The 17138-nt window shown below is 33.7% G+C and overlaps 1 protein-coding gene across 7 annotated transcripts in view; it reads left to right on the forward strand.

Annotated features, from left to right (window-relative positions):
• Positions 1-17138, forward strand: part of ZNRF2 (zinc and ring finger 2) — a 110637-nt gene that overhangs the window by 58552 nt on the left and 34947 nt on the right. The window contains exon 3 of one of the 7 annotated variants that reach the window (XM_070511412.1): positions 12682-15309. The exons of the other annotated variants lie outside the window; for them this stretch is intronic. Coding sequence (XP_070367513.1) covers positions 12682-12833 — 152 coding nt within the window. The 3' untranslated portion in view covers positions 12834-15309. Of the gene's footprint in view, positions 1-12681; positions 15310-17138 lie in introns of those variants that run through there. 7 annotated transcript variants of the gene reach the window in all.

A 17138-nucleotide genomic window follows, 5' to 3' on the forward strand; every position in this document is an offset into this window, starting at 1 on the left:
TTATCTCATTTTTATGTTTCCTCTATATAAGTGTAAAGCTAGAATTCAGCCCATGTCTGTCAACAGTTTTGCCATTTCACAAAATATTTTACCCGTATGTACATAGTAAAAGATAAATTAGTCTATTTAGACATTTAATCTAGACCTTGAAAGCATTAGTAAGATTTGCAGAGAAATGGAGGACATGTTTAGAAATAACAACTAGACAGGTATAGTCTGGAGCAAGGGAGAATGATAAAAGAGAATTGAAGGTGAAAAAATAAATTATGGCTGCATAATGAATTTTTTAAATAAATTATTTGGAGCTTGGAAGATTAATTTTAGTATTAATTTGCAAAAGTGTTTGTAAGGAAAAGAACTTCTTAAATACCAGTTTAGAGAACGTGTGGTACTTTATTTGGGAAGTGGTTAGATGATATATTGGAAAGAGAAAGAGACAGATGTCAAAGCCATTATAAGAAAGGATGAAATGGGTTTAGTGATGGCTGGAAAGGGGGAGGGAGGAATCACAGGTAACTTGAGAGTTGGCAGTGGAGTGACTCCATTTGGGATAAAGAGATTGTAAGAGAGTACCTAGCTGCTCTAAACGATATTTGAGGGCTGTTAATCTTTCCAAAATGTGAAAATTATAAAATGTGATTTTTTTTCCTTTTTTTAAAGAATTTTTCCAAAAGGGAGGAGTAAGGATTTTGCAGAAGGTCAATGAATATTTTGTTCAAGAAAGATTTTAGAGAGGACTGTTAAAGAAATGCTTATGCATATTTTTTCAATGACCATTTATTACTTGTGTCTCTCTTTTTTTTTTTTTATAATGCTTTTCCTCCCCCTTTAAGTCACCTTGGCCCTAATAATTCAAAACAGTGCCCTGGATTTGCCTTAGCGATGACCTTGAGAAGTGTCTTCCCAGCCATTGAGTGGTTTTGTTTCAGGGAAGGCAATATTAACATAATGGCTCTGCCTTTTTTGGGAATTGTATTTAACTCTTAACATTTTAACAGTGTATTAAGGTAATAAAACAATAAAGTAATAAAGACAGATAGTCTAGAAAGTCCCACTCCTTTGCCATCTAAGTATTTATGATTTGCTTTATTTCTTTCATTTTCCACTAGACTGATTTTGGAATCTCCAGGCTTCTTGACCTGTCAGCACCTCCTAGATTATTGTTACTTGAGTCTCCTTTTATCTTAATCCCTTTAAACTGTATTCCTTAGCATTCACCTCAATTCCTAGGCCTTTCCTGGTAATGCTTTTTGATATGAGAGACTTTTTTTATAACTGAAAATCTTTGACACCCAGCACCCAGATCTTGGTTTCTAAATATCATTCTTCGGTAAAAAGAACCAGGGCTCCTTGGAGAAATGGCTGATTTCCAGGGCTGGAGCAGAGAAAATAAAGAAGAGCCCAGAGATCTTATATTTTCTGTAGCAAGGAAGTGTTCAAAAACCAAAAAGTTGAGGGCATGTCAAAGGGACACAGGAGCCAATATGAAATCGCTCCCGAAGAATAATTTGAGCAACAAAATTAAGACAGCATGGTATTGGATTACAACCTAAAGTATAAAATAAATGTATCTGAGTTCATCTGTCAATCAGTAAATCAATACAGAAGAGTAGATTTTAACCTGAAGACTTAATCCTGAGAGGCAAACCGTACATTCTTCGAATTCTTTTTTAGTTTTAACATTTCCATTTGTTGTGATGTAAAAGAGTGTTCTTCCAAATCTTTTAAATGTGCCGTCTGTGCTCTGATTTTGAGTACCCCCCAGTACACACTAGAGCAGTATATGTCGCCTGTGTATAACTTGAAATACATAACCTTAGTTTATTATCAACATTACAATAGTGGATGAAAGAGATTTAGGGAAATGAGAGCTACAGTTCTAAGTCCCAGCAACAAAAGACTATAATTTTCTTTTCCCCAGGTTTTGGAGGGAAAATGTGAGTTACTTTTCTTGGGTTTTATATTGTGGGATTCTTATGCAGAAGACTTCTATTATGAAGACTTACTTTCTACCTTTAGACTTTTTGTGTTTATTATATACAGAGTACAGATGCGTGAATATAGTTTATTATTCCTTAACATAAAACTCAGTTAGCCTCAACATGTTTTACCCTTTTTAAAATCACTAAGATGTATACCGTCTTTTGCTCAATGCTGTTTTTTAAGATTTTCAGTTATCTATCAAAGAATGTGGTTTGTCTCTACATTTTTTTGATTCATTGAGAACCTTTGTCTTTAGGGTTAAATTTGTCAAGTATATGCTTAGTATTTTATAATTTTATTACTGTTATGAATGGCGTTTATTTTCACCATTTGAATTTCAAGCTTGGTTTTGCTGGTCTAAAGAGAAGCTATTGGTGGTAGGTGAGTCCTTGGATTTCCTAGATATGCAACTGTCATCTGCAGATGAAGATAATGTTTTCAACTGTTTGTGCACTTATTTTGTTTCTTTGTCTAACTGCATTAGTTTGAAGCTTAACGATATAGATAACAGTGGTGCCAGTGGGCATGCCTGTCTTGTTCTGTATCTTTAGTCTTTTTAAAAGATGTTTGCTTTGAGTTTTGGTAAATCATCTTTATCGTATATATGTCATTTTCCTCTCTCTTTTACTTAAAGCAGAAAACAGCTTAATTTTATTTAATGGTTTCCCCCCTTTTTATTTGTTAAAAAATTATGTTGATAGGTTTTTTTCTAATGTTGAATTGTGTTGATGTCTGATGTTGTTGGATTTAACTCTAATCATGGGTTATTACTCTTAAAACATTGCTACCAAGTTTATGCTAGCTAAAAATTATGCTAGTAAAATGAATTGGAAAGCTTTTCATCTTTGCTCTGGAATAATTTGAATAACCCAGGAAGTACTTTTTTTTTTTCATATCAGACAGAATTTGACTTTAAAACCATCTGTCCTTTTAAAGGTAGATCTCTGAGTCTTTCTAACTTCCGTGATTATTGTTAGTGTATTCCAGTTCTTCCACTTCCTGGGAATATACAAATTTGGGAATCTGTATTTTGCTGGAAAATAATCCTTTTCCTCTACATTTCTGAATTAGTTGCCATAGCATTGTATATAACATTCTCTTACAATTATTTTAGTCTTTTTAATATCTTTTATGTTACCTTTTTCATTCTAATGTTTTGTATTTTTGTTTTTGTGCTTTTGTACCTTAGTCAAGCTAGTTAAAAGGGCATATATTTATTTAATTGATATTTTTAAAGAAGCTACTTTAGAGTTGTAAATAAAGCTACTAATTTATTAATACTAAGTACTAAATAAAGCTACTTAGTTTATTTCTTTTTAGTCTTTCAATTTTAATAATAAAATTATTTCAGAAATATATTTTTCTTAGAGCTTGAGTTACATCTGAGGTTTTAATATGAAATGTTCTTTTTGTTAATTTCTGGATAATTTCTCATTTCAATTTTAATCTGTTTGATTCAGAGGTTAACTAGAAAAAAAAGAGTCAATTTTGAAGATAAATTTTTGGAGGGAGGGATATGTGTAATGGGAAGTCATTTTGATCTTGATATTAGTAATGCTACCCATAATATCTATGTTTTTGCAATTTATTGTTTTTTTCTTTGTGGCTGAGTACATCATTGAGCTCTGTAATTCATGGATATAAGAGAAACGTGATGTTTTCTGTAGAATAAAAAATTTACTTCTGCTGTTATTTTTTAAATACATATATATATGTCCTTCCAATAAATTGATTGTATTATTGAAATACTCTGTATCCTTGCTTATATTTGGCCTACATAGTCTGACAAATCTTGGAAGAAGTTTGTGAGAGTATCCCCTCTATGGCTGTAATTTTGTCAATTTTTATATTTGAAGTCTTTTAAGTTCCTTTTGGTGAAGTATGCCTTGCAGCAGTTTTTTTCTGGCTGTATTTTTGTAGCCATGTTATTTGTACAAATATTTATGACATTTTCCATTTGGATTGAATCTCTTTATATTATAAAGTATACTTCTCTAGTCTGCTTTATCTAATACTGTTTTGACTTATGCTTGTCAAAAACTATGAAGGGTCTGAGATTTTACTCTATTTGCAAGCTAACAAGTAAGCATGTCACAGTTTCATGGATTCTGACAGAAAACAGAATCAAAGGACTTTTATTATTATTACTCATAGCAATAGGCAGAATATCAGCATTTTCTTGTGCCACCTCCTCAAACCCCAGTTCTTACAGGGTGATGTGAAGAGGGCCAGGTGACATCTGCACACTCAGTAAGGTTCATTACAAAGGAAGAACCTTGAGTTTAGGGAACCTGAGTCTTTTCTTGTGGGAAATAAGCATGTCTAGCCTTTGCTCTGGAGGGGACACACCCTATCTTCCAAGGCTGTTTGCTGTTCAGAGTTCCTTGGAAAGATAGTCTAAGACATGCAGAAACATGAGAGACCCTTGGAGAATTGTCTCCCGACAATTTCCTTTTATTTGCATTTGTCTGCTATCTTTGCTCATCCCTTTCTTTTTTTTTCTTTTAATGAGTTTTTTGGTTTTTGGTTTTTGGTTTTTTTGAGGAAGGTTAGCCCTGAGCTAACATCCGTGCCTATCTTTCTCTACTTTATATGTGGGACAGCTGCCACAGCGTGGCTGGACAGGCGATGTGTAGGCCTGCACCCGGGATCTGACCCGGTGAACCCTGGGCCACCAAAGTGGAACGTACGAACTTAATCACTGTGCCACCAGGCCAGCACCATTCTTTTCTTTTAATTAATTTTAATGTTATGTTTGAATAGGTAATATGCTTGCATGGTTTCAAAGCAAAGAGATATGAAGGATATCCCAAGACATCTCTTCTCACCTCAGTCCCTCAGTCATCCTTTCTGGAGGTAGCCAATACTACCACTATCTTGTGATCCTTCCAGAGATATTTAATGCATATGCAAACAAATATTTACATATATTCCGCCCTCACACACTTTTTACACAGTGATATCATGCTGTAAACTGTTCTGAACTTTGAGTTTTTTTAATACTATATCCTGGAAATATTCTAACTCAGCTTTGTCGTTCTTTACAATTACCTTATATTTCATAGGTGGATGAACCACATGTTATTAACCAGTCCCTTGTTGATGGGCGTTAAATTGTTCCTGGTCTTTTGTAAGAGTATGTCTATGGGATATGGTCCTTGAAACCTTGCTTGGTCAGGGATGTATGTGCATTTTTATTTCTGATAATACTTTTAGTATTTTACCTTCAGTGTAGTGCTGGAGTGTATTCATTAGCATTTTAAGTTGGACCAGTTTGGGAGGTAATCTTTTTAGAGTCTTAGAATCAATGTTATGCTTGCTTCAGAAGAAATAATTTAGATTTCCTTTTGCTGTACTCTGAAGCTGTATAAATAGCATTCAAATCATCTGAACTTGAAAAGTTTGGTGAAACTCCCTATGGAAGTGTCTGGGCCTCATGCTTTTTTGGAGGATCACTCTTAGACAGCTATCTCTGATTTCTTATACAGAAACTGATCTATGTGGACTTCTGCCTTACATCTGTTTTGCTTCTTAATATTTCCCAGAAAATTATCTACTTCATTGCTGCATACTGTTTAGCAAAGTACTCTCTTATGGATTCTTTACTTTCTACCATTATATGATTTTGAAATCATATTTTATTTCTACCATTATATGATTTTGAAAACCCCAATTTTTTTCCTAGGTATTTCTGTTTGCTCCCCCCTCACCCTTTTTATTATTGGCTATTTTGATTGTTGTTGTTGTTGTTTTCCAAGAATAAGCTCTTAGATTCTTTTAGGTCTCCTTTTTCTGTTTCCTAATTCATATATTAGGCTTTTGTTTATATTAGTTATTTCTTTTGCTTTTCTTAGGTTTGCTTTTCCTAGTTTATTGTGTTGGGAGTATTAATTCATTTCTTTCCCCCTTCCTTTCTTTTCTTTCTTATTTTTCACCATAAGTTTTGCAAGGGTATGAGTTTTCCTATGAAGATATTTCAGCCCTGTTCCCATAGATTCTGATATGTGGTGATTTTTTTCATCATTGATACTTTTTGTTTCTTTAGATACTCTGTATTTTGGGGAGACATCGTCTTTAACTCACAAGTTATTTGAGAGAGCATTTTTAAATTCCCTGGTGTTAGAGGCTTTTTCCCTCTAGTTTTCCTATTTGTTTTCTAGTTTTACTATATTGTGATCAGAGGTACTGTACTATTTCTATATTTTAATTTTGAAGATTTTCTTTGTGGTTTAATATATGGTCATTTTTGGCCAATGTTCCATATTCATGTTCAATTTAAAAGGTCTTTTATATCCATCCTCATTTTTTTTACTTGATTTGTCATGGACTAAGGTGAATTAAAGTCTCCTAATGCTGTTTCTCTTTTTATCTGTATTGCCTATACTTTTTTGCTTTATGAGTGTCGATGCTATGTTATTTGACGCTATGCATATGTTATTCATAATTATTATAGCTTAGGTTCAAATTGCATCTTTTAGTATTATAAATTGTCCTGTGTCTCCTTTAATGCTTTTCACAGTATATTCAACTTTGTCTGATATTAAGATTGTAATTCTTTCTTTCTTTTGTGTTTGCCTGATAAATGTTTCCCTTTTATTTTCATTTTTCATCTTTTTGTTTTGGGTATGCTTCTTGTGTACAATGTGGGGCTAATTTTGTTTGGGATCCAACCTAATCTTTTCTTTCTTTCTCTTTTTTCATAAGTGGCCAGTTTTTCTTTGTTCTGTATGTTCCTTCTTTTAATTAGGAAGGACTATATTTCTTTTTTTTTAGCGATTACTTTCGTAAGTATAACTGTATAATAACCTTAATGATCATATTTTTAGAGATTATTAACTTCTTTCTATGAGCAATGATGAAATGAGTGTACTTCCTCTCTCTTTCCTTCTTCTCTGTCCTAATTTTAGTTGTTATGTTATCTTAATGTTTACTCTTATGCTAGTTAAATATATTTATACTTCTGTTATTTGCTTTGTTAGCTTTAAATGATACTTTCTGACACCCAATTATTAAAGACAATAATTAACTTTTAACTTTTTTTAGGTATATAATTTATACTTTATCTAATTATAGTTCCCACATTTGTTTCAGTCTCACAGTTAAGTAGATTCAGTTCTCACCGGCAATCCTTTTGCTTTAGTTTTTCAGGCATCTCTTGGTTATCTGATGTTCATCCTCATATAAATCCTTTGAAAAGGGCTCATGGAAAATAGTTCCCTAGACTTCTTGCATGTTTAATATTGCTTGTCTTTGGGTTTTTCGTTGTTTTTTTGAATAACAGTTTGGGTGTAAAACCTTTGGGTTACACTTTCTTTACTTGAGGATGTTGTAAGCATTGTTCTCATCTTATAAAAGTCTACCATGGTGAAGTCTAAGACCAGCCTAATTTCCCTTCCTTTTAGAATTGACATTCTTTTTGCCGGATGCCCAAAGAACTCTGTTTTTTATGACCAGTATCTACTAGGATATATTTTAAATAGTATTGATTTTTCATGATTAGTTTTTTCTAGGACTCAATGTGCCCTTTACATATGTAGATCTTGATCTGTTTTTGTTTCTGCAATGTTTTCTTGGATTTTATTTTTGACTATAGATAAGCAGTAGATCTCTTTTTTATTGTCTTCCGTAGATGACTTTTTTTTGTTTAATTCTTAAATGTTTTCTTCATCTCCAGTTTATTTTTCTTGTTTCTGACTCTGTGTCCCTCACTATGGTTTCAGGAACGTCTGGTTCTTCCTTATGCTCTTTCTAGTTTCACCTTCATTTTGTGATAGTGTTTTTCCCTGTTCTTTTTCATCCTCACTCCTGAGCTGTTATATCTTTATATGTGCTCTACGATAGTTGCTTCCTTATGTTTCTCTATGGTTTTTTAAAAATTCATGGCACATAAGTTGATTTGTTGAGGCTAGATAGTGGATATATGGTGTTCTGTTATACTGTTGAACACACATACATTTATATTATAGCTGGAAGATTTGGTGGTGTTCCTTCTCTTGTTTTGTATTTATTATTTATTTTACCTTGTTCTTTCCCAGCCTTCTCTGGATTGATCGAGTTGCTTTCCCTTTCTTCCAAATTAATTCAGAACTTTTACTATGTGTCTTTTTATTTCTCTGTTGGTTACCTTACTTTAATATGTATCTTTAAACATATATTTCTATTTTATTCTATCAAAATTGGGAGTTTGCTTTGTGCTCTTCCCCCTAATATATTATTCTTGTTCACTTCCCTCTCCTGTGCTCCCCTCCCCCTCTATCTCTAACTCCTGGATATTATGAAATAATTTAGACTTTACATTCTACATCATTAAGTTTACACTGGTGGAATATTACTTTTCTTTCAAAACCTGTAGTTTTGTTACAGTTTCAATCACAGTATTATCTAGTTTTAAATTTTACTTATACATATTTCGTTGCTCACTGCTGTTTTTTGTACTCTTCATTTTTCTCTTTCTGGATATTGAAATTTTTGTTCTTATTTTAATTTTCTTTTGTTAGAATGTTTCTGTGAGTAATTTCCTTAGAAAGCCTTTCATGGATGGTATGTTTAATGAGCTGTTGGATGCCCAAATGTTTTTTGTTTGCCTTCACATATATGATTACTGTCTTGGCTGAATATAGGATATTCTTAATTGTTTTTTTTTTTCCTTTAAGTCTCTAAATTCCTCTACTCTCTAACTCCCAGTATTTTAGGTGAAAAGTCTAGCCTGGGTCTCATTATTTTTTCATTTTAAGTTAACTGTTCTTTCCGTTTGGAAGCTTGTAGATCGATTTCTTTTTTTAAAGATTGGAAAATCTGTTGAAGTGTTTTTCCATCCTAGTGCCATCTCTAATGCTGCTTGAGACTTCATGAGCCCTTTCATGCTAAAACTCCAGTCTTTAGTCAGCTCAGAGATTATTTTCTTCTCGTATTTCTTTGATTATTATTTCTTTCCGTTTCTCTTTTTCTTCCTGTGATTCCTATAATTTCAATATTAGAGCTCCTAGATTTGTCCTTTGTGTCTTAAGTTTTCTTTCATGATTTTTTGTTTTTTTGGATTTGCTCGCATTATTACTGATTTAGTTTTCTACAATGACCTTTTTTTCCCCTCCTTGCTCTGAAATATTAAATTAAAAATTAGATTTTTTAGTTCTAGGAACTTTTACTTATAAAGTCATCATCCCCTCCCTCCCTCTCTGCCTCCCTTCCTTCCATTTGTTCTGACACTATCGTAGATGTCTGTTTCAGTCTTTCAGCTTGGTTTGCCTTCATTCACATTGCTTGTGTGCACTTAGATAGCTTACGACTTTTTTTCTATTATATAATGTTAACAGTTATATAGAATCTCTCAGCACACATATACATCATACTGTTATTTCTTTCTCAAATAGAAGATGGAAGATATTCTCCAGTGGTCATTAGCTTGGCACACTCTAAGGCCTTTTTGTTTGAAGGTGTGAGGAAAGAAGTTTCTGTTCTCAACCCAACTTGGTAGTTTCCTTCCGGTGTCAGAGCAGCCTCCTCCCTTGTCCCACTGGGGTTGACTCAGGTACTACTGACTGCCTGGACAACTTAAAGATTGGTAGACTTTGAGCAGGCTCATTGAAAGCAAATAAACCCCATTCTAAATCAGTATATTTTCCCTCTCCTTAGAACTATTGTTTAAAACATCCATTTCATACTTGGTCTTTCTTGATTTTCATGTGGTTTCATTTCCTCAGGTTTTAAATAAATCTAGATTTAGATTCTCCAGGATCTAGCAATTAGTCACAGTGATTTTAGAAATTTAGTAGTGAGTGAAACCGGATCAAGAAAGAACTCTGTTGTTAATGTTACATGACTGTTCTTGTTAGAGCTATTGGTTGGTTCTCAGCTTCTTGCTTTTTCCAGATACATGTGAGTTTCACGCGTTGCTTTATTATCTCAGGAGTGGACAGTTTAAATATCTTCCCTGTGCATACATACTTTTAATACCCGTACGTACTAATCGACTTATGAGTATTTGCTGACAAACTTGGCATATAATCGGTGCTTTCTGGCTGATTGGTTGATAGGAACCTCTTGGATAAGGAAGCCGGTACGCTTAAAAAAATTAGGTCTGAGCTCAGCGGAGTCACCAGACTGCAAACAAACCGCCCAAGTCACTGAAACAGCAGCCCCCTGGCTTTGGGGCATTTCCTGTCCATTGGCTGTTTATTGGTTGCTTGGTGTTTTCCCTAGTCTCCTGAGATCTTTCGCTTCATTAGATGTTCAGAAAATATTTATCGAGTGCTTACTGTGTGCAAAACACCATGCTAAGTGCTAGAGTAAGCAGAGCCCATAGGGTTCCCTGCCCTTGTGAAATTTACTTCATTTCTTTAATACAGAGCTTGCAAAGTATTGGCTACATCTGGCTCACAGACATTTTTATGTATCAAAAATGTTGAGTCAATATTTTGAAAATGAAAATTTCACCCTAAAACTTAAATTTGCAACTACTTTAAATATATGCTATCTGACCACACTGGGCCTTCATTCCCGCATGACATTCTGCTATAGTAGCGACTACCCCTTTAATAGGACTATGTGCACCAGTTTGTTGTGATTACCTATTAATCCCTAAAACCAAAGCCCAGTTCATTTGGCATCTGTTGTCACAATGGTGCTGTTCTTTTCTTCCTATAAAATAGTTAAAAAGATGAACTGCATCTTGAACATTTTCTGGCTTTCCCCCTTTAGGCTTTTGAGTTTGTGACCCTTGTGCAATATTTATCAATCAGCCTGCTAATTTTCTCCGGCCTCAGGAGGAAGCAGAGGAGAAAGACTATTACACTTGAGCATCAATCAACAAAAAGCAGTAGACGTACACATTGTAATACTCCCTCTCAAATTCATTTCAACAAAGATAGATAGAATCCTAGATCATAAATCTGATGATAGTTTTGACATAACATAGTATGTATTGTTGCCTGCTATAATACCATTTGAGTTGACTTTTTCAGTTTACTTCAATAATGCTGTAGTAAAAATTTGTTTATACTCAGCTAGCATTTTATTAGAGCCTTATATGTATTTTCACAGTCATTAGCTGTTATTTTTAATCATCAGTATAAAGACCATGTGAGATACAGGTATTATGACCTGCAATTTATTTGAAGAAAACAAGCCTCAAGGAAGTTTGTGCATTGTCTAAAGTTCAAGCCTATTCTTTTTCCAAGAGATTGCCTTCCATTTACATTGTCTCATTGGATTTTCACAAGTCTTACAGAGACAAGTTGAGCAGGTTTCATCATTTCTTTAGATTAGAGAAAACAAACTCAGAAAGAGTCCTTTCTTGACAGTAATCATATAGCTAGTATTCAGAACATATCTGTTCCTTGCCAGGTACAGTAGACATTTAACAGGTATTATCTTATTTAATTCTTACCACTACCCTATGAGGTAGGTAATGTTATCCCCATTATATTCCTAGATAAGTTGAAGATCTGGAATTAGAACCCAGAATTGTCTATAAGTGACACTCATTTTTTGTTTTGCTATATCATGTTGCCCAGATTGCTTAACTCCTTTTTATTGCCACAAAGAGCCTACATTATAATTTAATACATTAATGTGACTTAAAAAGTTTACAGTAATAAATTAAGCTTAATCAGCTTTTTTGTTTTTTTAGGACTGGTGTTTTTCTCTCTGCAGTGATTCAAAATAAAAATGAACCTGAAATTTAAGTTTACTTCAAAGTATATTTTATTCTGTTATATATATTCAGCAGTTTCAAAATATTGTTTTACTTTGTAATGTGGACATCTTATTTAGGAAAACACTTATTTAAGGTTTAGAAAATCAGTTAATTGGTTTTGAATTTTGGTTTATTGTTGAATTGTGACAGGGAGGGGGCATAGGAAAGTTAATTTGATTTGAAGATTGGGGAATAATTTGGTAAACTAATAATTTCTTAGGTGACTTGTATGACTTTTTGCAGCTTGTTAGGTACCTAATTTTATAAAATACTGAATCTTGAGCTAGCTTTTCTAGCCAAGTTAGGAACAAAAAGACCCAAGAAAGCTAAATCTGTAAGTATTGATTAGTGTTCCTTTTGTGTATCTCACCTTTTAGAGTTTATAGTTTGGGTTCCTTTTTATTTTACTTACATTTTCTTGGGGGAGGCACCAAATGTCAATTTCTAAAATATTCCCAAGTATTCACGTTTTTCTTTAGAAGTCATCAGAAGGGTCACGAGTTCTGTCTATCTCCTTTTGCAGAATTAGTCTTAATTTTCAATTAAGTTTCTAACAATGCAGCTGGAACGGGCTATGTGTTTAGTCAATTCTCAGTTATGTTCAAACTAAGGAAAACATTTGATGCAGTATTTGTCACTGGCATCTAGGCAGAGGAAGCCAGTAATTCCTAGTCAAACCAGAATAAGTTTTTAAAAAGGATAAAAGCTGACACTAACCAGGAATTTTGAGTTTTAGACAGTTTAGTAAAAGTTATTCCCATGTTTTTGTTGATGTATTTGTCTTACATTGAAAATGGCAGTGTCCCATTGTTAAATATCATTTCTCATTCCCCTTGTGATCTTTGACCACAGTAATAGCTCATGAATCTATAATTTAGAATATTAATGTTAACTGCTTCAGAGATAACTTTATACCTGAAAGTATATGTGAGCCCAATTTTTCATTCTTTGAGTAATTGCTTCTTACTAATGTTGTGAATTTTTTTAATTCTTGATTTTTCTAGGGATTATTTCACATTTCAGCTGCTTTTGTTTTCTACTGCTATCATTGAGGGTTCAAGAACAAAAAATAATTCTTCAGGTAAAATGCCTGATCCATAATAGTGCTTGGCATTGTATTTTGCTGAAAAGATCATATACCTGTTTGGATGCTTGATCTGAAAATAAAGTTGTGATGATTATGAAATTTTCGCATGGAGTTTTCTTGGCTGCTTCTAACAAATTTGGTCTTAGTTGTTGTTGTTTTCTTTCTTTCTTTCTTTCTTTTCCCCCCCAAAAGGATTTTGGCTGTCTGCTTTTTTTCATGTTGTCTTGATCTGCAGTAACCATAGGGATATGTGCTTGTAATTGCTAAATATTTTAATTTTGCATATTTGGCTGCTTGAATTTTAAGTAATTTCTTTGGGCAATGCAAATTAAGAGCTTGAGGCTATAAGTGAAATATCAATTTACAGAAGTTTTTAATTAGCTTATAAATGTGTATTCTTTACTGTATATTTTAAAGTTTGATATTTTACTAAAAACTAAATAAAATGTGAAGTTGCACTGGCCACATTTCAAGTGCTGCTTTTAGGCCATATTGTGGCTAGTAGCTACCATTTGGGACAGCACAGATAAAAGATTGTTTTTGTCATCATAGGAAGTTCTATTGGATAGGACTGTTTTTCTGTCCAGTAGAAGGAAGTAAGCAGTAAAGTGTAAGGAATAAAATGTAAGCTCATTTCTGATACCAGTTTTTACAACAATTTAATAACTCCAGAAGATAAAGCATGTGACCAGTCTTGGGCATGCTTCCTCTAGATATGTAGCCATCGCCATCTTGAGTATTTCAAACTTAATGTTGCCTAAAACAGTTGATTTGCTTCAGTATTTTTGCTATTTTAAAGTGCAGTTGTTTCTTGTAGCAAAATTCATGAAGTAATAAAAAGGCCAAGGACTTAGCCTAAATTTGAATAGTGACCCCAGGACTTACTAATTTAGAAACGTTTAGTAAAGTTACTTAACTTCTTTGAGCCTTAGTTTCCTTATCTGTAAAATGGAGGTAACGTTAGTTACTTCATAGGATTAGTAAAAGACTTACTTAGGTGTAAAAGCATGTAACAAAGTGGACATTTATAGTGCTTTTAAATATAGAGTGAAGCCAAAACATTTAAAAATTAAGTAGGTAGTGTTGTTTGCATGGAGTTGTTCCCAGCCTGGCAGTTATAATAGGTCTCTGGAAATGGCTAGGTCAGGAGTATTCTTTGGAAGTGTCTAGTGGTCATGGGATTATTTATGACTTGTGTAAAGTTGAAACAACTAGAATACCAGATTGGGGAGAAAAAGAAATAGAAAAATCACCAACTTTGTTTTTGGAGAAGTCCATAAAGTACTCTCTGATAATAATGATGGTAAAAACTAATAATCTGGAGGCCGGCCCTGTGGCCAAGTGGTTAAGTTTGTGCCCTCTGCTTCAGCAGCCCAGGGTTTTGGCAGTTCGGATCCTGGGCATGGACATGGCACTGCTCATCAATCCATGCTGAGGTGGCATCCCACATAGCAAAACTGGAAGGACCTGCAACCAGAATATATAACTATGTACTGTGGGCCTGAGGGGGAGAAGAAGAAAAAGAAAAAAAAAAAAGATTGGTAACAGATGTTAGCTCAGGTGCTGATCAAAAAGAAAAACCACTAATAATTTATATAATGCTTTTATAAGCTCTAAAGTTTTTCACATAATTCTTTAAAATTTTATCTCTAATATTTTGAGTACCTTTATTATACTAATATTAAGGAAGAGTAGAAGAAAACTCAAGGTTTACCAACATTTTGGAGGTTACATAGCTTAACTAATAGTTTATTAAGTTTTCAACTTTAAATCTTATGCTCCTTCTATTTCAGTATGCTGTTCCCTTGATAGCAATTGCATTTCTGAGGCACGTTTTTATTTCAGAATCTGTAGGAATGGGGCCCAGGTATATGTAATTTTTTTTCCCCTGTATTAAGACAGAATGCATACCCATGTAATTCTAATGCCCATCTCTGGTTGAAAATCATTGCTCTCTTCTGGGTTTAATTCTTCTTTTTCTGTTTCAGTACATCTAAATTAATTCATAGACCATATGAATAAAACAGAATTAGACTGATAAGCAATATACTGATTTAACTTTTACTGTTCCAGATGTTTAGGCAGGATATCAACAGCACTTTTGAAAAAGCAACACAAGTGAAGTTTCTGTTCACAATGTCAGATGTGTCTCCGTTGATCAGAGCTTGTGGAGAGGGGGAATCCAGACTAGCCAACCAGGGTAGTTAAATCTATGAGCATTCTCTTCTCTGCTTCTCTATTATCAATTTTGGCTACTTAGTAGTCTTCCCTCATTGCATTCCAGTCCTAAAGTGTTGACCCCTTATTGCCTGTAGATAGTATCTTCATAAATCTTTTCAATTAATTGGCTAAAGATTTTTAATAATCTTTCCCCATCTGTCTTGAAGATACTTCAGTGCCCTGAATTTAGTGGTATTTTAGGCCTTATTTAATTCTGAATTACTAAATTGTAATTAATTACACCTTACTAAGCTCAAAACTTTCCTTTGAATGAAAAGACATTGTCATAATAGGGTCGGAGAGGGAAATACTCTACCAAACCCCAGGGTTGCAAAAATTAATCATATTGCATAGTGAATTTTCAAAAATGAAAAATACTTTCAAAGATCTATTGGAAATAAGACTTTCTAATTTGAAAGTTAAGCATTTGCTATTTGAGACAGTAACTGAGGTTTTGCCATGAGAGTGAACTGTTTTTTAATTCCGTTGCTCATCAAAATGCACTTGGGCAGTGGCTATGTGTTAACATTAGCTTTTAATTTTCTGAGTAGAGATCATTTCACTCAAAGCTATTTACAGTGGACATTGGACTGCTTCTGCATTGAAATTAATGTGTTTGGCTTGTTCTTGTATATAGGTGTACCTTCTTAACATAGAAAATACAGTGCTGATTATTTTTTATTGTTAGGGCTTAGGGAGCTTATGATTAAAATGACATTCTAGAGTAAACTAAAAAGATTTTTTAACTTAATACCTGCAAAGGATAACATTACATACTTAAAAAATATATCATTCTGTTAATTATATGCAGGTTGGATTTGTCTTTGTTGTACTGTAAATAAATTTTCTTATAAACAGGATAAAACCTAGGCCTTTTAAGATATTAAAATTTTCCCAACTCAAAGATTTTTAAAAATCTTTTGTAATAAAGAAATGAGGCTTGGTAATCATAAGTCAGCATAAAAGTATTTTAAGACAGTTATCTTTCTGTGAGCAATGGATTTTGAAGTGTGTACTTAATGGATTTCTACTTATTTTCATTTGGTATTGAGAATCAGTTACATAGACTTACATGGCAAAAATGTGGCAATACTTTGTCTTTTTTTCTAAAAGCTTATCTATCTCATTTTCTTAATTTATGATAATTGAGATTTTGTAGTTCATTTAGATTTAAATCTAGATGCATTGTTAACGTATTCCAAAAGATAGAAAATGTGATACCCTATTCCATCAATTCTAAGACACTTCTTTTTCTTACTTTAAAAGCTCTGAAAAATGAGACATGTCTTAAAATTGATTTGTGTCATAGTTTAATGGAAGCACTCTTCTTGGTGGTATATAACACTATGGTTCATCTTATAATCATTGATGTCTTAGGCTTGATAAAAAGTGATAGTTGATTTTTTGGAGTTTGTTGTGGAACTTAGATTCATTATTATGCTGTGGTATATTTTTGTGGTGAAAAAAATCTTAAATAGTGAGAATATGCCATAATATTTGGAATTAGAAACCTTTACTAAAATCTTTTAGTGCTTCCTTCAGATCTTTTTCTTTTTGTTCTCATGCTGTCATCCTAGTGTCAAATGGCAAAACTAAAACAATTTAGTAACAAGTTTGATGTCCTTTATTCAAGGGAAAACAATCCATGGATTGGGGCAGTTCAGTGCCTAACAAGCACTTCCAAGAAATTTGGGCAAGAGCAGGTTTTACAGAATGTTAGAAGAGGCTACGTGGAAATAAGTCGTGATTGGCTAGGAGGGTGGGGGTTTCCTTATAAGGCCAGCGGGTCCTTTTTCTAGGGTAAGGTCAGCTATAGTTAGAGCAGAGTTGGAGGGTTGTGATTGGTGCATATTTGGTTTCCTTGACAGTGACATGTTTCCCATAAGTGTCCGCTGATTTAGGTTTAGATTTGTGATGTGGGCAGGGCCACTGGGGTGGCCTGCATTTTGTGGGTCTCCATATACTAATTAACTTTATCACTAGTTAGGTGCTTTACATTAAACTGATTCCTTGTCTGTGGAAAGCTGTTCAGCACGGTAAGGGAAAAATGGAGATCAAGAGAAGGAGGAAAGACTTTGGGTTGCTGGGGCGGGGGGGGGGGGGGGGGGGGGGGGGGATGGGGTGGAGTCAGGGTAGTGGGTGGGACCTCCAGGA

Source organism: Equus asinus, chromosome 1 (assembly GCF_041296235.1).
Source record: "Equus asinus isolate D_3611 breed Donkey chromosome 1, EquAss-T2T_v2, whole genome shotgun sequence".
NCBI classification, from domain to species: domain Eukaryota; kingdom Metazoa; phylum Chordata; class Mammalia; order Perissodactyla; family Equidae; genus Equus; species Equus asinus.